The following is a 26,473-nucleotide window of genomic DNA, read 5'->3' on the forward strand; positions in this document are numbered from 1 at the left end:
TTCCCCCTTGAGACCATGGTGACAGTTTTGATTTGATTTTCTTTTTGCTTCAGCATCTCCTTCAAGCAAGCAAAGCTGAGAAAGGTGGGAAACCCGGGACAGAAAAGAGAAGCAAAAAAACCCCAGGTCCATCCCAGGCAGCCCAGAGAATGAAAGGAAAATACCCTAAACAATAAAAAACACCAAAAGGCGCTCCTGAAACAAGCACAGTGGGTTTTACAAAATGTGGGAACTTTCCATTAACATTTGGGCTCAAAAAAAAAGTAAAAAGATGTGTATTTTTAATATATTTGTTCTGTTATTTTTAGATATCCTCTCCCACAAGTGTGAGATGGGTGTCAAAGCCAAGGGGAGGGTGGTTGGGGAGGTCTGGGAGCTGATGTTTGGGGAACAGGGACTCCTTCCTGCATCACCAAAAGCTGGGTTGGTTTTAGGCACCCCCCAGGAAGGACAGGCCAGAGACGTGCGGCTGGAGGGACCCAGAGGCAACAGGATGGGCTCTTTGCTCCAGGTGGCCTTGCACCCCCAGCGGATGCTGCTGTAGGACACAGCAGCTTTGCTGGTGGGTCTTGGAGGGCTGAAGCTAAGCACCCTGTGGCGATGGGCTGAGATCTGCTGGCTCCTCCTGAGCTGTTTCCACCCCCCTACGCATGGTCCCAGTTGTCCCCAGAGTCTCCCAGTGGTACAGACTTGGACTCAGGCACTGCAAGTTCATGGTGCCTCCAGGAGAACCCCAGTGCCTGTGGCTCTGCATATCACAAGCATCTCTTCTCTGGTTTTGCATTTCCCGGGAACAGGATAAAGAAGAAGCCCACAAGTCAATGCCAATGAGTTTTATTCAGCAGACCAGATGCCCCCAGTGATTTCTGGGCAGCACAAAGCCATCCAAGAACCCCATCTGCCTCCCATGCCTGTCCCCATCCCACGTGGGTGCCACCGCCCAGCTCTTCCCAGCGCTTTGCCACGTGGAGAGCTAAGATGGGGCGAAAAAAGCGGGACCTGGAGGCTTTGCTACCTACCTGGCCTCCCAGCGTGGGGCATGCTCCGACCCAGCAGTGCCTCCACTACCCACAGGGGCCACGCGGCTGGGGAAGAGGGGACAGGGCAGAACATCTGCAGCCCAGCGATGGTGATAGTACCCATGGGGTGGGCAGATGGGCATGGGCACCCTCCTGTGAGCCAGGCACAGCTCTTGGAGCACGTACAAGGTGGGACGGGCACGTTGGGTCGCAGCGGCGCTCTCTTCTCCGTAGCCCACAGTACACTCATCCATAAAGTAGGAAACACTACACCCTGCAGTGCTGTTTAGTAGTGCTTTCTACTTTATGGGTGACTGCACTGTCTCTCAGTCGGGGTCCGGCGGTTGCTCCATCTCTGGCGAGGTGCCCGCTTCAGCCCACGCATGGCCACCTCCCACCCCTGCATGGCACAGCCACTGGTCACCTTCAGTGTCGGCACGACCAGAGACGAAGGTTGCAGGGCAGGTCTTGCCCCAGGGGGAGAAAACCCCTGGCAGCGTCACCTCCCATCTCGGGGAGCTGTGCTGGGCATGGGGGACATAGACATCCCCATGGGTGTGACCCTGCCTTCTGCCCCCTTGTCACCCCTGAAACCCCACCCTGGGCAGAGGGGACATCCTCACCTTGTCCTCATGGGCAAGACTACCCCATACCCCACTGTCCCACCTCAAGATCTATCCTGGGCACAAGCACAAGCTCTATCCTCCTCACCCTGTCCTCAAAGCAGGGAAGTCACCCAATACCCCACGCTAGTCATAGCGGACAGCTTTGACTTGTCCCCAAAGTGGTGAGTCCTCCACCTCATACCATTACGTTCACAGAAGTCCCACTTGCCTTGTCCCATGGGGGAGATCCCACCTTGAACTCTATCATTGCCCTTCAAACCCCATCTGTCACAGAGGAGCTCCTCACCCAGATCACAAGGGTGGGATCCCACCTCAAACATCATTGCCCATCAAACCTTGTCTCTGTCACAGGGCCCCCTTGTGCCATGTCCCCATCAAGGGGCCTCACCTAGATGGCACTCTGGTCACAGAGGACTCTTTCGCCCTGTCCCCATGGAGGGGATCTATGGCAAACCCCCTCCCCATTAGCCTTGCAATGTTCCCATGGGGGACCCTACTTCATCCCACCATCCTCTTTACCGAACACCCCCTTGCCCCCATCCTCTTGCCTCTGAGGCCATGGGAGCTCTGCGGACTTGACCTCACCTCACCTCACGGCCACCCTTTGTGGTGCCTCCATTGCCTTTTGGCCCATGAGGTGGAAGTCACACAGAGGTCCCCGCACCTGAGGCCATGGAACCCTCCAGCCCCAACAGTCTCACCTCTCCTGCCCCACCAGCCTCCGCGTCCACCTGGTCCCATCCTTGCTGTCACCAAAAACCCCCAGTGTGGCACTTCTGCTTTGGCGCTTCCCGCCTCTGCCCGCCCACCAGTCTCCACCCTTCCATCTGCACGGCCCCGCTGCGCCCTTCTCCCCAGCATGGGGGCACCCCCTTACCTGCCATCAGCCCCAGCACCCACTGCCCCCCTCGCGGCAGGATTGGGGCTGCAGCCACCGGCACCTCAGGAAACCCCACACTGCTCCTCCAGTGCCATGTGGACACCTTGGACGGGTTCCCCACGGCTGGGTTGGGATGCGGGTGGCCCATGCTGGGTGCCGATGAGCTGTGCCAGGTGCTGGTGACCCATGTTGGGTGCCGATGGCCCACGCTGGGTGCTGGTACTGGTGACCCACAGTGGGTGCTGGTGGTGCGTGTCGAATGCTGGTGGCCCACGTTGGCTGCTGGTGGCCCATGCTGACTGCTGGTGGCCCACACTGGGTGCTGGTGGTGCGCGCTGGAAGCTGGTGGCCCACGCTGGGTGCTAGTGGCTCATGTAAGGTGCTGGTGAGGTGAGGTGCATGGGGTGATGGTGGTGGCCCATGAGCAATGAGCCCCTGCAGGGCGCGGGGGCGCTTTTAACCCCCTCCTGCCCACGTGGCCCCGACCACAGGAAGAGCCGTAGCTGCTGAGGAGATAACGGTGCACGGTCCCACCCAGCACCACCCCTCAGCATGACCGCAGCCGGCCCAGTCGTGGGGAGAGGGGCAGCCGTCGCCGAGCACCGGAAGCACCGGGGCTGTTGCAGAGCAGCCAGTTCTGCTCTCCTGGGCATCGGGGCTGAGACACAAACATGTTTGTGTGAAAAAAAAAATAAAAAAAAAAAAAAAAAGAAAGGTGAATTAAAAAAAAGAGCTGTTTGCACAAGGTGCCAGGAACCAAATCCACCCCCGGGGCAAGGATGGCGGCAGTGCTCCACTGTCCCCTCACATCATTGTTGTGGTGGGGCCTGGATGGCAGCAAGATGTTTCCAAACACAGAGAGAACTAGTGGAGGGGTGGGCGGCGTGTGTGTGTGGAGGGCTGCAGGATTTCAGGCGCTGCTTGGTGGCAGCCAGAGGGCTGCAAGCCCTAAATCATCTCTTTAGGATGTGTGTTCCCATGACAGGAACATGAGGTCCCTGGGAAGAAATCTGAAAGCTGGATTTGCAGGGTTTGCAACCCAGCACACCTGGGTTGTGATGGCTGTTGCTGCCTGGTGGCTCCAGCGCTGGAGCAGCCATGGGACACAGCGCTGTGGGGTTTGCATGGCCAGCACGAGGTTGCAAGCTGGAAGTGCTCCCTTCCCCAGCACCGGATGAAGCTTCGATTAAATGAGATCAAACCCCATGAGCTACATCCCCCTAAGTGCCCACAGAAGGGACCACATTGGTCCATGCAATGGTTTCCGTGTAACTCTGCAAAGGGCTCTTTTTAGGCCGACATAATTCAATCATCTGGACTGAAATGTAAAAAAAAAGAAAAGGCCATTTTTGAGGTTTGGAGGAAAGCAAAGTCAAAAGTAACCAAGCAGTGGCACAGCCAGAAGGGACTTGACTTGAGCAGCATATGCACTGGTAGTCGCACGTAAAGTGGGCTTTGGAAGAGCAGGAATTGGTTGTGAAGCTTCCTCCAGCCTGGGGCTGAAAAGAGACAGCTGAAGTGCGCCCATCCGCCTGCCCAGCCGGGTCCATCCCTTCACCTCCAGCCCGGTGCCCGGTGTCCCACCCTTCCCTTACAGTCACCAGGCTGGGGACATTGCGCTCTCTGCACTGGTGAAAAGTTTGTCAGGGGATTCGAAGCTGCCATTGATGCTGTCTCCACGGGGTCCATGTGGGCAGCCGACACAGCTCCAACCCAGGAGAACCTTGCCTTGCCAGAGACATGTGGCCAGCAGCTCCTCGGTGGAGGTGGACAGCACTTCTGTGGCATGGCTGTCACACGTGGAGCTGGGTGCCACCTGACCTCTCCAGACCAGCTCTCTTGGGGACACCTGAATTGGAGTGAGCAAGTTCCTGACCCAAAGCCCTCCTTGGAGGCAGCACGCTCCACACTGCTGGCCACCTCTGCACCATGGGACGGTGCCCAGCGGTGGTGGGTCCCATCCTGAGGGGTCAGAGTTGCACACACTTATACAGCAAAGCTGAGGAGCCTGTTTGGCGGCAGCTGGAGGGACCTTTGGTCCCAGAGGTGCTGCTGAGGGACTTCCCCCCATGCTCTGGGGTTGAGGCCACGTTTCTTGCAGCGTGCCTTGCTCCAACGATGAGCCAGCCCTTGCTAAATCCAGAGGGCTGGGAAGCAGGAAGGGATGGAGAGAAGACCTCACAAGTCTTCAGTTACTTGGAATTTACAGTCTGTCCTCAATTGTGGAGACAAGGTCGGTGTAACGCTGACCGTGCTGCAAAGCCGGATGTGAATGTGTCTCTTGAAGAAGGCAGCTAAGAGAGGCCACCTGGAGATGGCAGAGGGAGGGAGACACACGTGGCCAGTGCTGGGGGACGCTGCAGGGACCACAGTGGGGAAGGAGCTGTGCCCTCCCCAAAACACGGCTCTCCAGCAGAAGCTGCCCACCCCCTGCCCGGCCGGGTGTCCGTGCGCCAATGAGCCTGGCAGGAGGGCTGCGGGCGCCTTCCCAGCAGGGAAGTGGGGGGAGGCAACACTTCCTCTTTCCCCAGCCAAGAACGGAGAGAAGGACATGACATTTTGGGTGTCCCAAGCTGGTTTCCTCCCCCCAGCAGCAGCTACCCACCTCGCAGAAAGGAGGAAATCAGCAGATCTGGTTCCTCGGACTGTGGTGAGGAGGTCTAAAAGGCTCCAACTGCTGATGAACTCACCGCATTCCCTGGTCATTTGTTTCTTTTACCAACTGGCAAAAGAGGCTTCAGGAATTTCTATCCCATCCCCAGATCGCTGGCCCCGCTCTGCTCAGCACCCCCAGCTAAAAGAGCCCTCTGGGAGCACAGAGCCTTTCTGGGCTGGGGGAGGCTGAAACGGCTCTGGTTCCCCTGCCAGGACCTCCTGGAAGTGCCTGGTCCACCCCACTCCCAGGGCCCCTCTCTGCACCCTGCTTGCCTGCTCAGCATCGCCCAGGGACCCAACAACAGAACTTGCGAGTAGAATCATAGAATCATGGAATCATTAAAGTTGGAAAAGCCCTCCATGCTTATCCAGTTCAACTGCCAGCCCAACCCCACATGCCTGCAAAACCATGTCCCCAGATGCCACGGCCACACACTTTTTGAATCCCTCCAGGGATGGAGACTCTCTCACTGCCCTGGGCAGCCTCTGCCAGGGCTTCACCACTCTGTCAGTGAAGAAATTGTTCCTAATATCCAATCTAAACCTCCCCGTCACAACCTGAGGCCATTTCTGCTCACGCTGGGTGCTGGGCACTGCTGCGTCCTGGGGTGTGGCTGCGGCTCCCCAGCCCAAACCATCTTCTGCTGGGACACCGTTCCCCCAGCTTTGCCCTCCCCTCCTCCCAGGGCATCCAGGCATGGGTGAGGCACCCCCAGCACCCCCATGCACCGTGGGCTGCCACCTATTTTTTGCTCTCTAATGAGCACCTAGGGTGCATCGCTGCCATCACCACCCCCGGGCTCGCCGCTGCCCCTTGGAACATGGGCTGTTGTGTTTCCAGTAACCCTCCCAGTATCGGTGAGCACAGGGGAGCGGGAACTGGGGGCTCAGGGGGCAACAATGCCACCAGCCCCGGCCCATGGGCAGGGGGAAGGGCCCTTGTCAGGCCATGCAGCCCAGGCGCTGCAAAAGCGCTGATATTTCTTATCAGGCCTTGCAGCAACTTCCCCTCCTCCCCTGCGGTTGCGGCGCTCGCTGCAGGCAGGGGAAGTGGCAGCCGAGCCGGCTGCCTTCAGCCCCACATTTGTTGCCTTCAGCCCCACATTTGTTGCCTTCAGCCCCACATTTGTTGTCTTCAACCCCACACTGTGTTTAAAGGGGATGAGCTCCTTCCCTGCGCCTTGGCCTGCAGACCCAGACCTCTGCTTCTACCCATCCAGCACCTCGTAGGCCTGAGATGAAGGAGGAGGAGAATCATAGAATCACCAGGTTGGAAAGGAGCAACTGGATCATCGAGTCCAACCATTCCTAACAGGAGGAATGGTGATCATCTCATCCAAAGCTTCCTTGAGCCTGTGGGGCCAGTGGAAAATGGCTTCTGCTGGCCCCACTGGCACAGACAGCCGGTAACCTCTCCTGGTATCATTCCACCAGACACCAACAGAGCTATGGTGCCTTAGCTGTGGCACTGTTAACACCGAAGCCTAATGACTGCGTTCCCAACCTAAGCCACTATATCTACTCTGTGAATGGGGAATGGGCACAGGAAAGGGCAGGCACAGCTCATTCTGCTCTGCAGTGCAAGCTGTGGCCTCAAAAAAGAGCCCTGGGACAGGGGGCTCTGACCTGGCGATGCTCCTGGAGAGCTTGGGGAGGGCTGCTGCTGCACCAGAAGAATCAGAGGAGGCAGAACCAGCTCTGAAGAGCTGCTTGGGTGGGCAGAGCATTGATCATCACCGTTCTGTCAGGTCCAGGGGGGTACAAGGAAGAACTGCAGCCCTGGTCAATCTGAGCAACCACGTCTACACCTGAAAAAGATGGGTGGGACCCACTGGGGTGAGAGCCCTGGGGCTGAGCCCCATTTGACCAGCGGGCACCTGGCTGCTGCCCACGCGCTCCCGTCCTGCCTCCCCTCGTGGGAAGTGCCCGTGGGAAGCGCCGCTGCCGGCAGGGCTGGGGTCGAAGCACAGCCGTTAAAAGTGAGTCAACCAGAAACTGCTGGGTGAAAGAGGCAGCGGAGCAGGAGGCAAATGAGAGCACGAAGGGAAACCTCAAAAAGCCGAAGTGACGTGCTGGGGCGGGCGCGGGGGGACACGCGGGTTCATGCCGGTGCCTCGCTTTGCCCATATATAGACAAATCGTGGTCCTGCTGCGCCAATGGCGGGTGCGGGACCGTTGGGCGGCCGGCAGGGCACAAAGCGCCCCGTCATTTTCCATGTCACCTGCACCCGGCCCCACAGGTGGGGGAAGGGGAACCCATGGGTCGGGGCCTCCAGCACCACCAGAAGGGCCCCCCTGGCACCCAGCACCCCACTGTGGCACAGATGGGCGACTCTCTTTCCACCCTTCCCACTGTGCACTTTCCCAGGGTGTTTGGCACCAAACACGGTGGGACCATCTGGGATGGAGGATGTTCCGAGGTTGAACATGGCAGAGGGAAGGAAGGATGAGCTGAGGGCTTCCCAGGGCATGATGGGCTCAGGAGATGCAGGGCTGAGCTCTGTGGTGACAATCCCTCCTTCCCCAGCAGTCCCTGTCCCCCTCAGGGAAAAGACATGGGAAGAGCTGAGCATTTCTGAGGTCTGGAGACCCTGAGGAATCATAGAATCATAGAATTGTAGAATCACTAGGTTGGAAGGGACCCACTGGGTCATCAAGTGCAACCATTCCTAACACTTCCTAAACCATATCCCTCAGCACCTCATCCATCCGTCCCTTAAACACCTCCAGGGAAGGTGACACCACTCCCTCTCTGGGCAGCCTCTGCCAGTGCCCAATGACCCTTTCCGTGAAAAATTCTTTCCTGATGTCCAGCCTGAACCTCCCCTAGCGGAGCTTCAGGCCATTCCCCCTTGTCCTGTCCCCTGACACTTGGGAGAAGAGCCCAGGTCCTTCCTCTCCATAACCTCCTTTCAGGCAGTTGTAGAGACCAATAAGGTCTCCCCTCAGCTTCCTCTTCTCACTAAACAACAGCTGGGCTAAACACCCCCAGCTCTCTCAGCCGCTCCTCATAAGACTTGCTCTCCAGCCCCCTCACCAGCTTCGTTGCTCTTCTCTGGACACGCTCCAGAGCCTCAACATCCTTCTTGTGGTGAGGGGTCAGAACTGAACACAGTACTCAAGGTGCGGTCTCACCAGTGCTGAGTACAGAGGGAGAATCACCTCCCTGGACCTGCTGGCCATGCCGTTTCTGATACAACAAGGGCAGTGTCTAGGGCTGCAAGGAAGCATCTCCCCAAGCCTGGCATTGATGGCACCTTTCCCAACTGGCCTGGACAGGTGATGCTGGGAAAGCGGCACAAAGGTCCCAGCCTGGCTGGGGAGCCGGATCCTGCAGCCACCAGGGCATCTGGCCACCCTGCCCTGTCCCACAGCCTGGGCTCTTTGGGGCCCCACTGGAGGAGATGCAACCTCCTCACCTAGCACATGTCCCAGGGCTCTGTTTGGGCACTCAAAGGCTCCTACCCAATCATTCCTTGGGGGAAAAAGCCCCCTCCAGTCCATCAGCTGCTTTAGGCAGAGCCTGAGAGACACACATCTGGCCAGGAGGCCGAAGGACAAGTGCCACCCAGGATGTGGCAGGAGGTCCAGGAGACTGGAGACAGAGTAGATACTCTGAGGTTCTCAACTCCCTTCTGTGACTTCAGCTATGGCCTCACTTTGCCAGTTGCCCTCAGCATCCCTAGAGACCTCACTCAGCCCCACCAACTCTTGGCGTCTCACCTTCCCGTGATGCAAAGCTGCAAGAACAGACCAGGGAGGTGAGAGGTCTCAGCCAAGAGGAGGTTTGGGACACTCCATCACCTTCCTGTGTCCCCCCAGCCACCAAAACCCCAACTCTGTTAGCAGACCAGTGGGTTTAGCGGTGTTCACCGTGAAACAACTTAAGGCCTCTTTTGCAAACAGAGCTGAGCTTATACCATCTTCAAATGCCCTTTGCAGGCCTTCGTCAGGAACAGATGGCCTGTTTCCCTTTCACAAAACAGAGCTTCTTCCTTCCACTGCAGTTCCTGAGGGGCGACTGCACAGAAGACCCATCATACATCAGAGCTCCCTATTTTCCCTACAGATCCCCTCAGTAGAGAACACGGCCCAGTTCCTCGCCCACCCCCTGTTCCTCCATCACGAGTGCACCACGAATCCCTCAGAATGGCCCCTGTGGGAGCACGCCTTGCTTCTGCTGTGCTTTGAAAGCTTTTGCAGCCGCCTGCACCTCCCAAACCTGCACCCATCCCCTCTGCAGCCCATCCAAATGGGTGCTGCCAAAAGCTGGCTGTGGGTCTCCTCCTCTCCCCACCACATCAGATAAGCTTGGGCACCTCGGTGGCTTCTGCGCATGGGCCCTGGCACAGAAGTGATGGGCAGGCTGGGTGATCTACGTGCATTGTGAATTTGCCATCCTTGCTCCAGCGAGGATGATCCAGGTCATCTTCTCCTGCATCTCCATCCTGCCAAGGTTTCCTCAGCAATTTTCCAAGGAAAACAGCTTTAAACTGGCATTTGTTTTGAGTTCTCCACCACCACCTGAACACCTACCACCAAGAGTCTCCACACCGCTGTGACAACCAGTGCCCTTGGCACACAGGGACACCAAGAGGCACACGGGAAAGTTGGGTCTACGTGCTGGAAGGCAGCGAGTGAAAGATGATTTAGAATCATAGAATCACTAAGTTGGAAAAGACCTGTGAGATCATCAAGCCCAACCTGTCCACTACTAAATCATATCCCTAAGCACCTCATCCACCCATCTTTTAAACCTCTCCGGGGATGACGACTCCACCACCTCCCTGGGCAGCCTCTGCCAGTGCCCAGGAACCCTTTCAGTGAAAATTTTCCTGATGTCCAATCTGAACCTGCCCTGGCATGACTTGAGGCTACTTCCTCTCGTTCCATTGCCTGTCACCTGGGAGAAGAGACCAACACCCACTTCTCCACAACCTCCTTTCAGGTAGTTGTAGACAGTGTGAGGTCTCCCCTCAGCCTCCTCTTCTCCAGGCTAAACAACTCCAGCTCCCAGATTACAGTGAAGCAATCCTGACCCTGCTGCAGCTGGCGCCACGCAGCACCTTTCCTGCTCATCCTTGCACCAGCACGGGAGTAACAAGGGGATGATGCCACGGCATGTGCAGAGCATCTTCTGCAACACAACTGGGTGGCTTGTTAGCCCCCATAGTGAGCCCAACGCACCCTAACACACCTCCCCCTTCACCCACAGCCCAGCTTGGCCAGCCTACAAGACAAAGGCCACCATGAACCACTGTAGCCCCTGGGTGGTGGGGAGCAGCATGTGGGCAGGTCCCCATCCCGGGGTGGCAGGCGGAGAGGCCCCAGTGCAGGTGGGGACAGTGTGGCCGGGCATTTCCCAGTACCACTGCACGCAGACACAAATTGTGCTCTGTGGTTTGGGAAAGTCACTTTTCTCGCCCAGAGGGAGAGCTGGGGGTATCGGTTCCCAAAACCCTGCACGAAGGAATCCAGTGACTTGTGCTTCCTGCCTGCACGGCGGGGGCTGCCCAGAGCTGCCTCGCCACTTCGGATGCCAAAACCTGCAGGATTTTCAAGCCTGGCTGAAATATTTTAGCGTCATTTGGTGCAGGGGGAGGAGCTGTCTTAAATTGACTCAGATCCACAGCTCCCTGCCCCGCTGACGCTTTCTCTCCTGATTTCAGCCCAGCCCGCTGCCACCACTGCACATTTTTCCTCCTACTTCTTCAACGTGAGAGATCCCTGCCCTACTTTTCTCAGCAAATAAAGTGCTGCTTCCATTTGCTTCTCACTACTACAAAGCCCCGGCAGCTCCAGGGGCTGGACTTGAACTGAAATGCTCATTTCAGACACTTTGCAGAGGTCCAATGCTCAGCTCTGACAACCTGGGAGCAATGAATCACTCGGGCAGCGTGGGCTGGGAGATGCAGTGCAGGCATGGGCAAGCGAGTGAGCTCGTGGCTCACCAAGCCAGGCCGGTTAGAGGTACCAGGTTCTTGGAAGCGCTGTGAGCTGCTGCAGGCAGAGGAGGTGCAGCTCTCTCTGCAAGACCACCGGCACTCCGCCTGTTCACCTTGCTGTTCTTGCTCCATTGCACTTGCACCACAACTTCCGTCTGTCTTAACTCTATAGAACCTGGAGTGGTTCCTGTGCTTCCGAGCAAGGGTGGTATTCCCATGGGGTTTACATCCCTGAGAGGTGTGGTGACGACACACACTGCTCTCTGGAGACCATTCCCAGAGCAAAGTGCCCGGTGCTGGACTGTGACAGTGTCACTGCAGGACTTCAGCTTCCTGGCGGGTGGGATGTGAACCCCCATGGCCACAGACCCCAACGCAGGCCGAACCAGCCAGCCCTGCTCCATGGAGAACCCTCTCGTCAGCTCCTTGGCACCACAGGGCCAAGGGATGAGTGGCCTGGGCGCTGGGGAAGGGTCCCGATGCACCTCTAGCTTCAGACCAGCTCCAGCACAGCCATCCCCACTCCTGGAGCCAGGGAAGGGGGACACGACCTAAGAAACTGTTAGGGAGTGAAAGGCACTGTGAAACAGCAGAAGGTGGAGATAAGTTTTATGTGTCTCTTGCTCAGGTCTGCCTCCAGCAGCTTGACTCCAGCCCATCACCAGGCTCCGGCCCACTCCACAAAGCCGTGCTGCCACCCGGTGGCATTTGAAGGGTGAGGCTTCAGGGGCTGAGGATGGCCAGGGCGGTTGTCCTCCTACCATTCCCAACATCCTTCCAACCAGCTGGAGCCAATGTCTCACTCCCTAGTCCCCCCAGGTGGAGGAAGAGCTGCCCACCTCATCCTCCCAGATCCCTTTCAATCCAAACCCTGTCAAGTCTTGTTGGCCCCACACAGCTGCCCAGCTCCCCAGGACTGTTCCCCAGTGGACAGAGGAACCCCATGGAGATCCCAGCTCACCCCCTCTGTCCCACAGCATAGCTGGTATGAAACTGCCATCTGGGACCTGCACGTCCATGTCCGCGTATGAGGCACAAGACTCAGTGCCAGGTTCTGCACTTGGGTCACAACAGCCCCATCAATGCTCCAGGCTTGGGCAAAAGCAGCTGGAAAGCTACCCGGTGCAAAAGGACCCAGGGGCGTTGGTTGACAGCAGCTGAGCATGAACCAGTGGTGGTCCAGGTGGCCAAGGCGGCCAACAGTACCCTGGCTTGGATCAGTCATGGGGTGGCCAGCAGGAGCAGGGAGGGCAGGGGTCGTCCCTTGCACTCAGTGCTGGTGAGGCCACACCTTGAATCCTGGGGTTTTGGGCCCCTCACTCCAAGGACATTGAGGGGTTGGAGCGCATCTGGAGAAGGGAACGGAGCTGGGGAAGGGTCTGGAGCCCAGGGGTTCTGGGAGCACCTGAGGGACCTGGGGCTGTTTAGTTTGGAGGAGGCTGAGGGGAGACCTCATCGCTCTCTGCAGCTTCCAGAAAGGAAGTTGTGGTGAGGTGGGTGCTGGTCTCTTCTCCCAAGTAACAAGTGATAGGACGAGAGGAAATGGCCTCAAGTTGTGCCACGGAAGGTTTAGACTGGATATTAAAAAAACTTCTTTACTGGAAGAGTGGTGAAGCCCTGTCAGAGGCTGCCCAGTGTAGTGGTGGAGTCTCCATCCCTCGAGGGGTTCAAAACCTTTGTACATGTGGCATGTCAGGACATGGTTTCGTGGGCGCCATGGGGTTGGGCTGATGGTTGGACTGGAGGAGCTTAGAGAGCTTTTCCAACTTCAAAGATCCTATGGTTCTATGACTTATGTCACATACTTCACGCAGCTCCCCTGGGCTCCCATCTTATACAGCTGCACGACTGCCCCGAAACCCTGCGGGAAGCCATGCTCTGGCTGACCTGAAGCGCTTGGGACTCTTTTTTTGGGGCAGCTTTACTAAACCAGAGCAGGACAGGGAGCATGTTGTCTCCATGCTCCTGACAGCATCACTGCGCAACAGCAACACATACCCCTCACGTCAGCCGCTTCCGTCTCAGATCAAATGCAGTTTCCAGGGCACACTGGTTTTCCACTATTTGTCTGCAGAAAACAAAAATTAAGATTCCCACCTATAGGATTCTCAGGGAAAAAAAAAAATCCCAAACACAAATCCACGCTTATTTCATGAAGCTACTAATCCAGGACTCTGCCCTTGGCCAGGCCACCATCGTGATCGGGGGCAGCTCGTGGGCTTTGGGTGCTCGAGGAGGAGAAGCTCAACATGAGCTGGCAATGGGAGCTCACAGCCCAGAAACCAACACTGTCTGGGCTGCATCCTAAGCAGTGGGACCAGCAGGGAGGGGATTCTGCCCCTCTGATCCGCTCTGGAGAGACCCCACCTGGAGCCCTGTGTCCAGCTCTGGAGTCCTCAGAACAGGAAGGACATGAAGCTGTTGGAGTGAGTCCAGAGGAGGCCTCAGAGATGATCCAAGGGCTGGAGCACCTCCTGTATGAGGCCAGGCTGAGAGAGTTGGGGTTGTTCAGTCTGGAGAAGAGAAGGCTGTGGGGAGACCTTAGAGCAGCTTCCAGTGCTGAAAGGGCTCCAGGAAAGCTGGGGAGGGGCTCTTGATCAGGGAGGGCAGAGAGAGGACCAGGGGAAAGGTTTTCAGCTGCAAGAGGGGAGATTGAGATGAGACCTTAGGGAGAAACGTTTTGTTGTGAGGGTGGGGAGGCCCTGGCCCAGGCTGCCCAGAGCAGTGGTGGCTGCCCCATCCCTGGAGGGGTTCCAGGCCAGGCTGGATGGGGCTTGGAGCCCCTGATCCAGTGGGAGGTGTCCCTGCCCATGGCAGGGGGTGGAACTGGATGGGCTTTGAGGTCTCTTCCAACCCAATCATTCAATGATGCTATGAAGAGCTATCACTAAGGAGCCCAAATCTCTCAGCAGCCCATGCAACGCAGGCACTACCCATGCTGACACTTAAAATGTGTGCAGCAACACTCAGACCTCTACAAACAGGTGACTGGATGGGTGTTTTCACCTGTTTGTCCATCCCTCAACTCCCACAAGTCCAGTGCTGCCTCCCAACCACACCAGCAACAGACTCATCTTTCTCTGCCTGACCTGGAGACCAGCATTGGCCAAACTGAAGGTTCTCCAAGCCTACTTCTGTCTCCTTTGTATAGGACACTGCAGGCCCAGAGCATCCTGAGCTCTAGATAATGACTTCTACATGAAATACTGAACATGACCTTACCTATTCCCACAGCTGTGAGCCATAAAATACACATCACTAGTCCGCTTGTTCCTACACCAAAGGACACCCCAATCCAGGCAGAGCAGGATCTCCCTCTTGAGGCAGGAGTGTGGTCTGTGGCACAAAAAACGATGGCATTTGGAGGCTCCAAGCAGTTTGGGAGGCAGGGGGCTGAGCCCAAAGTCCCTCACTGTGCCACCTGCTTCCTGCGGCAGCTGAATCCAGTGACCGAGCACAAGGACGGACTCAGCTCTGACCAAGCAGTGTGTTTTATTGCAGTATTTACACAGCCAAATCCCAGCTCTCTGTTTTTCCACGCAAACTGTAAAAAAGCTTTGTGCATCACCATTAAACACCATTTCCCAGACCCACCCACACTCTCTCGCTTGTCAAGGCTCAAAAAAAGCTCTGACAGACTTTGTGGGCAGAGGCACGGCAGAGTCCAGAGATATGGAGCGAGAGGAGGGGAGCCAGTAAACTCCTGGAGTCCAGGCTGGCTTTCACACATGCTAAAACTAAAAAGTTTCAGAGCAGTGCCCTGTGCGCCCACCACCTCCAAATGCTACGCTGGGGGATCCTCCAGGCACCACAAGAGCCCTTAGGTTTTGATAGCTGTGTCTCGGGACTTGTAAGCCACACCACGGCTCTTCAGCTCTCGGACAATCCCTGCAGTGAGGAGACAAAACACATTTCAGTATTCTCTAGGGATAAGAAGTCCTGAAAAAAATCTGCTTGCTCTGTTACGACTCCACTGCAGAGATCAGGAACTGCACAATCATCTTCTTGGTTTCTTCTAACAGGACTGTTCCTACTTCTACTCTAAAAGCCTGGGTAGAGCTCCCAAACATCACCTCTTGTTTTGCCTTGGGAAAGAACCAGGTAGAGATTTTATTTACATTATTTCTCACCTGAAAATGTTCGAATATTAGGACTGCACTGAACCTTAGAGCAGTTTCCACTGCTTGAAAGGGGCTCCAGGAAAGCTGGGGAGGGGCTCTTGATCAGGGAGTGCAGGGACAGGACGAGGGGGAACGGTTTTGAGCTGCAAGAGGGGAGATTGAGATGAGATCTTTGAAGTCCCCTCCAACCTAAACCATTTCATGATTCTACATACCCAAAGCTGTGCCAGCAGACCTCAGCTTCAAGCCTTGTGATGTTCTAGTTCTTTTCCAATGCAGTTGGTGGAGGTCAGGGCAGAAACAGGGAGCCTGGGATTCCAGACACAAGCACAGCTTTCACCCCAGGAATATGGGATGGCAGCACTCCTGGGCAGGGCACAGGATGGGACTCTACTCTGGGACTACAAACAGGACAGGAGCTATCTGCTAGACAGATGACGCAGCTTCTGCCTTACAGAGACAAGGCCAACCCTCTACACCTCCCACTCCATTTATAAAGGCACAAATCCCACCTTTATGTAAGAAGGATGAGGATGGGAAGGGGCGTCTGCTCACTGAGAATGCCAAAGCAGCATCCAGTCCTGCCAAAACCTTTTCTATGGACAAACCTCCATGTATCCTTGTAGCTGAATGGTTTGAAACATGCTCACTTTCTGGATTCACCCTTTTATCACAGTTCATCCCTCTGATGGCCTGCCTGGTCCCACAGCTTTCAGCCAACACCATCTTCAATACCCGCCTCTGGCAGGCTGAGTTCTGAGGAGTGCAGGTAGAAAAGCTGTCTGCAGGACCCCCCAAAACCATCCTCCTGCTCTGTACCTCCTCTCTGCAGTCACCTCGCTCATCCCTTCAGTTCAGAACAGTGTGGGCTCTGTTCTCAACACACCTCTAAATTCTGATTCCTCACGCAGGTGCAGCCCCATCTGTCACCTCGGAGATGGTGACAGCCCCAACGCACGACAAACAGAGCCACCCCTCGGCTGCCATCTGCAGAAGACTGCCCTCGCACACGCCGGCAGCATTACCTTGGGGCAGGCGGCCAGTCACAGACACTGCATAGACACCCGGCTTGAAGTTACCTGGGAGACAGAAAAGGCCGAGTTACCCCACAGAGCAGCAAACCTGCCAGGCTGAGCAGATGCCACCTCATCGGGAGCAAAACCCACCCTCCAGAGCCCAAACAGTGACTCCCACTGCCCCACAGAAGGGTTTGCTGGAAAAACGGGATCTCTGGCTCCCAAACCAGGCAGGAAAAACCACTCACTGATGCGCTGCCACTTGGAGACCCAGCTGTCCTCGGGGCTCATCATGGCGATGATCCTGTGGTAGAGATGGGAGTAAGGGATCTTAGGAAACAATGTTTTGCTGTGAGGGTGGGGAGGCCCTGGCCCAGGTTGCCCAGAACAGTGGCGGCTGCCCCATCCCTGGAAGTGTTCAAGGCCAGGCTGGATGGGGCTTGGAGCAACCCAATCCAGTATGAGGCATCCCTGCCCATGGCAGGTGGGGGGAACTGGATGGGTTTTATGGTCCTTTCCAACCCAAACCACTCCATGATTCTATAGGGATGCGGAGGAGCTCTGCACCATGTTGAAAGGGTGACGGGATGGATGTAGTGACAGGGAGACATGGAGAGACAAAGCCAGAGGGTCACAGATCTGCCTGACAGTGTCTTACAAGCAAGAGCCGGCAGGGCTGAGTTGCCCAAGACTATGTCTGATCCTGTCAGGGAACTGGTGAGTCCCAATCCCACTTCTGGGATCTCAGAAAAAAGCAGGGATTGTCCTGGGAGAAGGGTCTGGCAGAGCATCAGTGTGACTTCAGCCAAGGAAGCCCCAGCTGGGGCAGCACTGTGGGATCTGGCACAATGGCCACCGAGGTCCTTTGAGCACTCTGATCCAGTAAGAGGTGTCCCTGCCCACGGTAGGGCAGTGGAACTGGATGGACTTTAAGGTCCCTTCCAGTGCAAACCGTTCCATGGTTCTCTGATTCCTGGACAGGTAGCACCAGTGGTGCCAGGAGCCACACTCACCCGTCGAAGGAGGAGCTGGTGCAGTCATAGACCATCTCCCGGTTGCCCTTCATCTGCAGGTAGGCATCGCAGTTGTCACAGCCATCATACTCAAACTGGTCAATGGTCTGGGTGGACAGAGGTGTCAGCGCGTTGTGGCTGTGGTAGGGGGATGTTGTCCGCGGCACCAGGGAGGGAGGGGAGGGATGGGCTGGGGGGAGCTGGGGGTCTGCAACAGGAAGAGGGGGGAGCCCTGGGCAGGGAATGGGGGAAGGGGGGAGTCCTGGGGATGGAGGGTAGGGAAGGGGGGAAAGGGAGAGGAGGGGAAAGGGGGGAGTCCAGGTCAGGGAGAGGGAGCAGAGGGGGAGAAGGGGGGAGCCCTGCACGAGGAAGGAGAGGAAAGTGGGGAGCCCCGGGCGAGGAAGACGGGGAAAGGGGGAGCCCCGGGCAAGGAAGAAGGGGAAAGGGGAGAGTCCTGGGCAAGGAAGAGGGCGAAAGGGGGGAGCCCTGGGTAAGGAGAAAGGGGGGAAGAGGGAGCTCTGGGAAAGGAAGGGGGAAAGGGGGGAGCCCTGGGCAGGGAATGGGGGAATAGGGCAGTCCTGGGGACAGAGGGTGGGGAAGGGGAGAAGGGGGGGAAAGGGAGAAGGGAGGAGCCCTGGCCGAGGAAGGGGGGGAAGAGGGAGCCCCGGGCACGGAGAGGGAGGAAAGGGGGAGCAGGGGGGTTGGGGGGGGGGGGGGGGGGCAGAAGGGGGAGCTCTGGGCAGGAAGAGGGAGGAAAGGGGGGAAAGAGAGAGCCCCGAGGAAGGGAAAAGGGGGAATGGTGGAGCCCTGGGGACTGAGGGTGGGGAAGGGGGAGCCCTGGCAGAGGAGGGGGGGAAGGGAGAGCCCCGGCGAGGGGAAAGGGGGGAAAGGAGGGAGTCCTGGGCAGGGAATGGGGGAAGGGGGGAGCCCTGGGGACGGAGGGTGGGGAAGCAGGGAAAGGGAGAAGGGGGGTGCTAGGCAGGGCCGGGGGGAAGCAGGGCTCGCACCTTGACAAGCGAACAGAGCAGACAGGCGCGGAGGTGGCGCAGATCCTTGGGCACAGTCTCCAGCGCCATCGCCGCGGGGCGGGGCCGGAACCGGGGCCGAGGGGCGGGGCTGGGATGAGGGGGTGACGGAATCACCGGGCTGGGAACGGCCTCTTGGAGCATCGAATCCAACCGTTGCTGTCTGTTACTAAACCATGGCCCTGAGCACCTCGACCACCCGTCTTTTAAACCCCTCCAGGGATGGGGACTCCACCTTCCCCCGGGCAGCCTCTGCCAGGGCCACATGGCCCTCTCTGTGAAGAATTTTTTCCTGTTATCCAGCCCGACCCTCCCCTGGCGCAGCTTCAGGCCATTCCCTCTTGTCCTGTCCCCTGTCACCTGGGAGAAGAGCCCAGCTCCCTCCTCTCCACAACCTCCTTTCAGGCAGTTGTAGAGAGCAATCAGGTCTCCCCTCAGCCTCCTCTTCTCCAGGCTAAACAACCCCAGCTCTCTCAGCCGCTCCTCGTAAGACTTGTTCTCCAGCCCCCTCACCAGCTTCGTTGCTCTTCTCTGGACACACTCCAGAGCCTCAACATCCTTCTTGTGGTGAGGGGATAGAACTGAACCCAGGATTCGAGGTGCGGTCTCACCAGTGCCGAGTACAGGGGCAGAATCCCCTGGGAATGGGTACAAACTGGAGAGGGGCAGATTTAGACTGGACATTAGGAAGAATTTCTTCCCTGTGAGAGTGGTGAGACACTGGACCAGGTTGCCCAGGGAGGTTGTGGCTGCCCCATCCCTGGAAGTGTTCAAGGCCAGGTTGGATGGGCCTTGGGCAGCCTGATCCAGTGGGATGTCCCTGCGCATGGCAGGGGATGGAACTGGATGATATTTAAAATCCCTTCCAACCCAAACTATTCTATGATTCTGTGATTCTATGATTCTATGATTCTATGATTCTATGATTCTATGGTATGGGATGCGGGTGCCAGGGTCTGGGGGGCAGCAATCGGGGGTCAGGGTATGGGGGGAACGGGCTTGGGGCTGGGGCTTGGGGCTGCCAGAGGTGGAGGGTGGAATGGGATCAGGGTCTGGGTACGGGCATTTTGGTGCAGGAGCTGGGATCTGAGGGCTGGGGTCTGGAGGGGTGAGGTGGAGTGAGACCAGGGGCCAGGGGACTGGGGTGGGTGCCAGGGGCTGGGGCTGGGTGCGGGGGCCAGGATTCTGGGTCTATGGGTCTGAGGTGGGAGTGTGGAAAGGGTTCTGGGGTGTGGGTGCCAGAGGCTGGGGGACCGGCATCTGGAGTCTGGGATCTAGGGGTGGGGGCTGAGGGCTGGGGGCTGAGGGCTGGGGTTCAGGTGCAGTGGCCAGGGTCTGGGTCTGGGGGTCTGAGGGCTGAGATGGGGGGGAGGTGAGATGGAATGAGGTTGGGGCACTGGGGTCTGGGGGGTGGGGGCTGGGATCAAAGGATCAAGGCCCCCAGGTCTGGGGGTGAATGCTGAGGTCTGCAGGCTGGGGCTGGGGTCTGGGAGCCAAGGTCTGGGTCCAAGTGATTGATTTCACAGGCGCTGGGCAGAGGCACCTTTGGCCTCATGGTGTGAAGGGCTTGGTACAAAGAACAGAACCAGGCGAGCAGACCATGTACATGGATAAATATATTAGTAAATAAATATATTTCTGAGCATTATTCACACATCTTCGTTTCTGTCGAACATAAATACACAGTTTTGCATATATATAAAACGTATTCTTTGGGTTTTTTTGGGGGGTCATAATTTATTCCCAAGCCCCAAGAGCCAGGACAGACTCAGCGACAAAAAAAAACCCGAACAAAAAAGAAAACAAACAAACAAACAAACAAACCTCTATATTCACATTTCCAAAGGATCTGAACATTATAAAAGGGAGAGTGGAGGGTCTGTGCAGGAAGGTAGGAGATCCTGGCCCTCAGTACCCAGGTCCTGGGAAGCCAGTGGTCCCTGGGGAAGGGCTGGGGCTTTGAGGTTGGACAGAGGGAGTTTAGGATGCTCTGGTTTCCATCAGTATTCACCTGGGACTTTGGATGCAATGAAGGAAAATGAGCTCTGCTTCACTGCTGAAGAAATTCAGTGTTGAGACCCAAGGGTGCTGAGCACTCCAAATCGTCAGCCAGAAATGAGAGGTGCAGGAACTGAGAGGAGTCGTTCCTTGTTTCTCAGATGTTGCTTCTTCCCTTCCAGGCAGCGAGGCTGGTGGTCCATCTACTGAAGAAGAGATTGAAAGAACCCTTCCTGGAGAGTTCCTCCCTCTCGTCCCACTGGAGAACACCGTGAGGCGGACCTGCACGCTCCCATCTGTCTCAGCCAGCCCCTGGGAGTGGGCCCAGCATCCAGGATGGCCGTTTTGTAGATGAAAAGGAACAGCAGCATAACATCGGGAAAGGAAAACACTTAAAGCAGGCGTTGCCCTGCACAGCCTGGTAATACTGCAGTGGGGAGGGGAAAGGGTGCGTTAAGTGCCCTTCTCCAAGAAGCTTGGGGCTTGCCACAGACTCTGAGCCCTCCTGGTTTTTAAGGATAAAGAGAGAAAGAGAAGAGGACTTTTAGACTGCAAACACAGCACTCTTCTTTCAAGGCAGTGAAATGCAAGACGGCTCTCAGCCTTTTTGACTCCTTATGGGAGCACCTGGAGTCCATGACCCTCTCTTCTGTAAAACCATCTGAGCCCTTCAGGGTGGTCAGTGAGGATGCAGGGAGCTGGTGGAGACAAGCCATGGACAAGCTGAGCAGGAGGAATCTACATCCGCTCCTTTTTGCCTCTGGTTTAAGACTGATTTCCCTGCAAAGGAGAAAACATGTCAGCTCTTGTCTTCTGCTTGCTCTGCAGGACAAGCCTGGAAAGGGTAAAACAGAATTCTACTGGGTTCTTTGATGCAAGAAATTCATCTCTTCTCTAGAGTGAATGGTCCTGCAGTACCTTCGCCACAGGCGAGAAGAACTGAATGCTAGCAAGAGACTAATGGTTTGTTTAAGGCAGTGCTGTTGGCAGGCTTTGAAGACCATCACTTAAATGTCAGCGACTGATCAGCAGCTGGGACAAGATGCCTTTTTCAAAGATGAAGGGCAGCAAACCCTGTAAAAAGCTTTCCTCACCAATGAAGCAAGGCAGGGGCAGGATTATCCTGGACTGGGACTGTATTTTCAGTGCCCTCTCTTGAACTGGAGGAGAAGCTGCTGCTTCCAAGGAAGACACAGAAAGCTGACTGAGCACTGAGCAGCTGGGGACATCTGTCCCTGTGCCGGGTTTCAGATAGTCGGGAGCTGCCTTCAGCTCCAGTGCTGTCTCCTCACCAACATATTAACTCTGGTTAACAACACTTGGTGCTGTATAAATGCACTTTCACGGGAATCTGGCTCATGCTTTGGCCTGAATGATCATCTAGAGCAATGAACCCAATGCTCTAATTCCCTGCTATATGAAAACTTTTGGGGTTCTCTAGATTTGGAATTTGGCAGGTTCTGCTTTACTTGAATGTCCCCATTTGAGGAGATGTAGGATAAAAACTAGTGACATTCAGAAAAAAAAACCCAAACCCAACCACAAATGGGAGGTAAAAATCCCCAATAATAAAGCTAGAGCCTGGCAATTTCCCAAGTTTTCTGTCTCCATCATCAAAATGTTAGAAAAAGCAGAATGGTATTTTGAAAAATCCCTTCTCAGGATCATTTCAGGTGGCTCAGAAATCTGAAGATAAGGCTGGGAGATGTATGGGACTCTGGTCTCCGTTTATTCTGGATGCTTTCGATGGATATTTTTGCTGTCTTGGGGCAATAAGGGAGGGAGGAGAGAAGCAGGAGCCATGAGAACTCAAGGATTTCCCATGACTCCTGGGATGAGGACATGGCAGGTTTGAAATATGCTCAGAAAATGAGTTGCTCTTAACAGGGCCAACCGTCACACCTACCATGAGGGTAAGTGGAGGAGTTCGAGGATGAGCAAGAGATTTGTTGACAGTGCCAGGTGAGAGGGTTGGTTCTTTGCAATGGGAAGACTCAGACCTAGCTGCTTCCAAGAAAGGCCAACATTCTCCCATGTCTTCACCTCTCCTGCTGCTGATAAAATGCAGCAAATGACCATGATGGTGTCAGCTGAGGGACAATGAAGTGATTCTAAGTGTTGAGGGATTCCAGTGAAGTCAGAAGCAGCACCTTGCAGGGCAGAGCTGCGAGTGCTGAGATTGAGAACAGCTTGTTCCTGCATCTGAACTGAGAGTAGAAAAGTGAAATTAAGAAGCCTGGCTTTTGACCTAAGCGAGGAGATGAAGTCAGGGGCTATCAGGCCACAGAAAATAATTTCTGCAGCTTTTAGTCTCGAAGGCTTGTTTATTTTTGAAAGGTTTAGCAAAACCTTCTGTGCCGTGAACATGCCAGAATAGCAGCTTGCACTCACTCCACGAGCTCTCCAGCAGGTGACTCCCGAAGAGCCAGCCCATGTAGACAGAAACCACAGGATGAAGATGGGCTGCCTGTGCCTCCAAAGGAGAAGGGGACCTGGAGAACATGGCTCTGCATGACCATCACCACATGGGAACGCGTGAGGACACCACAGTGCCACGTTGCTTATTTGCAGTTTGCATTTCAGTGTGGGTCATACAGGTCGGGGCTGGTTATCACACATTGCTTGTGCAGAGAATGAGACGAGAGCTCCTCTGCAGCCAGTATGCTGAATGTGTTTTTCCACTCCAGCTCTCCAGTAAGAAACAGGCCAGTGTTTTAAACTGAGTGTTCATGGACATCCTGGACCTCCTCTTCAGACCCTGCAGTCAAAGAAAAGGCAAAAAGAAAAATGTCATAGAATCACAGAATCATGGAATGGTTTGAGTTGGAAGGGACCACAAAGTTCCAACTCCCTGCCATCCTATCACCCCTTCAACAGGATGCAGAGGTCCTCCAAATCCCTATAGAATCATAGAATCATGGACTGGTTTGGTTTGGAAAGGACCTCAAAGCCCATCCAGTTCCACCCCCTGCCATGGGAAGGGACACCTCCCACTGGATCAGGGGCTCCAAGCCCCATCCAACCTGGCCTGGAACACCTCCAGGGATGGGGCAGCTACCACTGCTCTGGGCAACCTGGGCCAGGGCCTCCCCACCCTCACAGCAACACAGTTCTTCCTAAGATCTCATCTCAATCTCCCCTCTTTCATCTTAAAATCAGTTTTGTTGATTCTTCCACTTTTCCTGCCCTCTTTACTGGAGAGGGGATGCCTTTCCCCTCTCTAGTAAAGATCAAGGGCATGACATGAAAGAGAATTGCTAAGAGGGTGAGCAGGAGAAGGAGGTGAGGGGGAGGAAGCTGGCCACATGCTGCAGGAGGTGAGGTTTCCCAGAGAGAGGAACAAAGAGATTTCATCAGCCTGTGCTGGGAGGATCTGCCTGTTGTGGGACCAGAGCCATGCGTGCTGGCTGGCTCAGGAAGCTGTAACGCACTGCCACTTCTCTGACTTCTTTAAAAGGATCCATTAAGTGCTCCTTGAGGATTGATTCTCCAGTGAGACGACACCCAGGTACTGTCTCATAGGCAGTGATGTATCTTTAGGCAAACCCCACCAAGAAACCCTGGTGGGGATGCTCAAGGAAGCAGTATAAACTCCAAGATCATGCAAGCATCTTTGGCATCACCTTCTATGCCCTGGTGATGACTTCGGGCAGCATTGCTCCTCATGATGCCCGTGCACAGCACTGCCAGCACAAGTGGAGTTTCTCCACGGGCTTCTCCAGAGCAAGGTTCAGCCTCACCTTGCAGCTGGGTGAGGTAAGAACAGGCCTGGAGGGTGCTGCATCCCACAAGAGTGCTGCCAGCTTCTGGAAACCCTGGTTTAGGGACTTCCTGAGCCAGAGAGTGGATTTGCATCTCTGCATGTGATAGCTCTTGATCTAGGCTCTCGAACCCATTTTACTTCTGGCACCTATCTCCTCTGGGCAATGAGTGCTGAGTGTTACCTTATTGGACGCTTTAAAGCTCCTAGTTCTCATCTGATGCCACCAATTCTTTTGTTATAAGCACCACCAAGTCTCCCCCCCCCCCCGATTTCCTATCTTCTCTTTCATATCCTCTGCTAATCACCTCTTTCCCACATGAAAATCTTGTATTCTGTCTGTTTTCTCAGAAAACATACATAGCTGTGACTGTACTCGATACCTTCTACACTATGACCTCTGCTACATACTTTTTTGAAAGGCGGAGACCAGTAGCAGATGGGAGCTGTGAAAGCACCTCACACCCGTGCAGCTGCACAACAGCACTTTCTGCTTCTCCCCACTTTGTTCCCAGCCAGCTCCTAATAATAATCTGATTTTTACTTAAAAGCGGTGCTGCTCATGTGTGGCATTTTCTGTTACTTCCATGGGATTTACTCCACCACTCTACTGCTGATAACTCAAACGGGAAATCCTTCTGTAACGCTTTGTAAGCAGTTTTAAAACTGACAGTCCTGAAGGATTTTGTCTGTTGCACACTTTGCAAGCTCTGCTCCTCGTCCAGGCTATTTATGAGCTTGCTGAAAGGTGCAGACAGTTGAAGAACTCCACTTTCCACCTTCTCTGAGTAACTTCCTTCCATTAAGGCTGATCTGCACTTTGTCTCCTGTTTTTTAGCCAGTTATTTACCTACAAGAGCACCTTTCCTTTTATCCTTTGAGAGTTTCCTTCCCCTAAAAGCTCTGCGAGGCATTTTCTCTCTCTACAAACTCTGCGTTGACTCCTCCCCTGGTTTTCACACTCAGCCCTGTGCCTAAAAGTTAGACCCTGGATTTGAATCTCTAACAATTTGCTTGGCAGGAAAGTCAGGCTCCTCATTCCATGCCTGGAGCTGATATTGCCCTCAGGTCTTCCTCCTGGCTCAGAGCAGGAGTAGCAGGTTGCAGCCTGTGGTTTCAGCCCCTGCACGATGCCCAGGTGACGGAGCTGTAGCCCTGGCCATGTGCTACTGTTCATGCATTTCAGAAATGTTTACTGATGACTGGATTGGTGAAGGATGCTCTCCCCCACACCCTGAATTGAGATACACTGGGGTGAGAACCTCCTCCAGCACTTCCATGCATTCAGTTTGTTCTTCTGCTCTGCAGTTACACCCCTTGAACGGCCCTTTTGACCTAAGCTACTCCCTGGACCTGCAGAGCCTCTGGCAGCCTTCTGCCTTCTGATGAGGCTGAAAATGTTTGCATTAACGTTATTATTAATTAACAACCTGTCTCTTTTTCACCATTTTTTTCAGAGAAATCCTTCCTGGCTGTCTTGCCAGAGCTGCGTGCTTGGCTTTGCACCCAGCTCTTTTCTCATTTCTCTGTCTAACCACCCCTTCTTTGGAAGAATATCTTCTTGCTTCTAATGACCCTCCGCTCTGCCCCTTGGCCAGGCCTTTTCTGGGGCTTTCAATGATCCCCATGCCCAAAAGCATCTTATTCTTTTGGCTGCTTTTTTTGGGATTGGGTGAAGAAGATTCTGGTGTCTGTGTGGGCTCCCCCACTGCAGCCTGTGCTGATGCTGTGTGCTACATCCCCAACACCACCCTCATCTCTAGGCACGGCTGGGAATTTTTGTGGTACTTGTCATTGGACTTCACGCTCTCCTTAACACAAAGTGTCCCTCCCATGCCACGAGAAGAGACACGCTCTTCTCCTCTCTGTAATTTCCCCTGAGAATTACAGGCTCACACTGTTTGTTTTGTTTTAAACTGAGTTTCTGAAGAGTTTATCTCAAAACTTTAATTTAAAGTCAGGCTTTCTAATCCATCCACTTATGCTCTTAGCCTCACAACATTGATTTAGAAGCACGTGTGCATTTCTCCTTGGTCTCCTTGTCTATTTTTTTGTATCCTGCTTACACGGGACTGTCTGTTGAAATTGTTCTTTGCTCTTTTCACTTGTTCTCTATTGATTTATGTCCAGTATCTTTCTAAGATAAAGAACAGATGTGATTATAACTCACAGGTTGTGTTATGTCAACCAATGTGTTTTCAGCTTCATGGCTTTTCTGCATAAGCCCGGCATGAGCTCCCACTCGCTTTAACTGCCCTTGGTTCCTAACAAAGTCCTTTAAAGTCCTAATAGTCCTTTCTATGCATTTTCTCAATCTTACAATGAGACACTGACTGTCTGCTGGTCTGGAAAGCATCCACAGAAGCTACTGCAGTCAAATAGGTAGAGTCACACTGCTTTCAAATACATCAGTCC

The 26,473-nt window shown here is 54.9% G+C and overlaps 2 protein-coding genes and 1 long non-coding RNA gene across 5 annotated transcripts in view; all 3 read right to left on the reverse strand.

Moving 5' to 3' along the window:
• Positions 1-818: 818 nt before the first annotated feature.
• On the reverse strand, positions 819-3,022 carry LOC128854172 (uncharacterized). Its single transcript, XR_008453126.1, has 2 exons — positions 2,523-3,022; positions 819-1,419 (listed from the first exon to the last, which is right to left on the reverse strand). It is a non-coding gene; the product is annotated as an uncharacterized LOC128854172 (long non-coding RNA).
• An 11,578-nt stretch (positions 3,023-14,600) lies between these two features.
• On the reverse strand, positions 14,601-18,399 carry SUPT4H1 (SPT4 homolog, DSIF elongation factor subunit). 3 transcript variants are annotated; one of them, XR_008453080.1, is made up of 6 exons: positions 18,283-18,399; positions 17,276-17,382; positions 16,511-16,566; positions 16,272-16,325; positions 15,462-15,555; positions 14,601-15,013 (listed from the first exon to the last, which is right to left on the reverse strand). XR_008453080.1 is itself a non-coding variant. In XM_054084699.1 (5 exons), exons 1-5 carry the CDS (start codon positions 18,349-18,351, stop codon positions 14,946-14,948), a joined length of 354 nt encoding a protein of 117 aa, XP_053940674.1. In that variant the 5' UTR covers positions 18,352-18,399; the 3' UTR covers positions 14,601-14,945. The 3 variants fall into 3 exon arrangements, 1 of the variants encoding a protein (XP_053940674.1); XR_008453081.1 differs by lacking the exon at positions 14,601-15,013 and adding an exon at positions 15,026-15,389; XM_054084699.1 differs by lacking the exon at positions 15,462-15,555.
• Positions 18,400-19,943: 1,544 nt separating this feature from the next.
• RNF43 (ring finger protein 43) overlaps positions 19,944-26,473 on the reverse strand; it is a 55,981-nt gene continuing 49,451 nt past the window's right edge. The window contains 1 exon segment of the mRNA XM_009562106.2: positions 19,944-23,056. Within this exon segment, the coding sequence (XP_009560401.2) occupies positions 23,013-23,056 (44 nt within the window). The 3' untranslated portion in view covers positions 19,944-23,012.

Source organism: Cuculus canorus, chromosome 20, assembly GCF_017976375.1.
Source record: "Cuculus canorus isolate bCucCan1 chromosome 20, bCucCan1.pri, whole genome shotgun sequence".
In the NCBI taxonomy this organism is placed as follows: domain Eukaryota; kingdom Metazoa; phylum Chordata; class Aves; order Cuculiformes; family Cuculidae; genus Cuculus; species Cuculus canorus.

What these genes read in the sequence shown, in the direction of transcription:
- SUPT4H1 (XM_054084699.1), bottom strand. Translation starts at nt 18,351, where the DNA reads ATGGCGCTGGAGACTGTGCCCAAGGATCTGCGCCACCTCCGCGCCTGT. An exon ending in ACCAGCTCCTCCTTCGACGG is followed by an intron (nt 16,567 to 17,275) that starts GTGAGTGTGGCT and finishes TCTCTACCACAG; the next exon opens with GATCATCGCCATGATGAGCC. An exon ending in GACTGGCCGCCTGCCCCAAG is followed by an intron (nt 15,014 to 16,271) that starts GTAATGCTGCCG and finishes TCCTCACTGCAG; the next exon opens with GGATTGTCCGAGAGCTGAAG.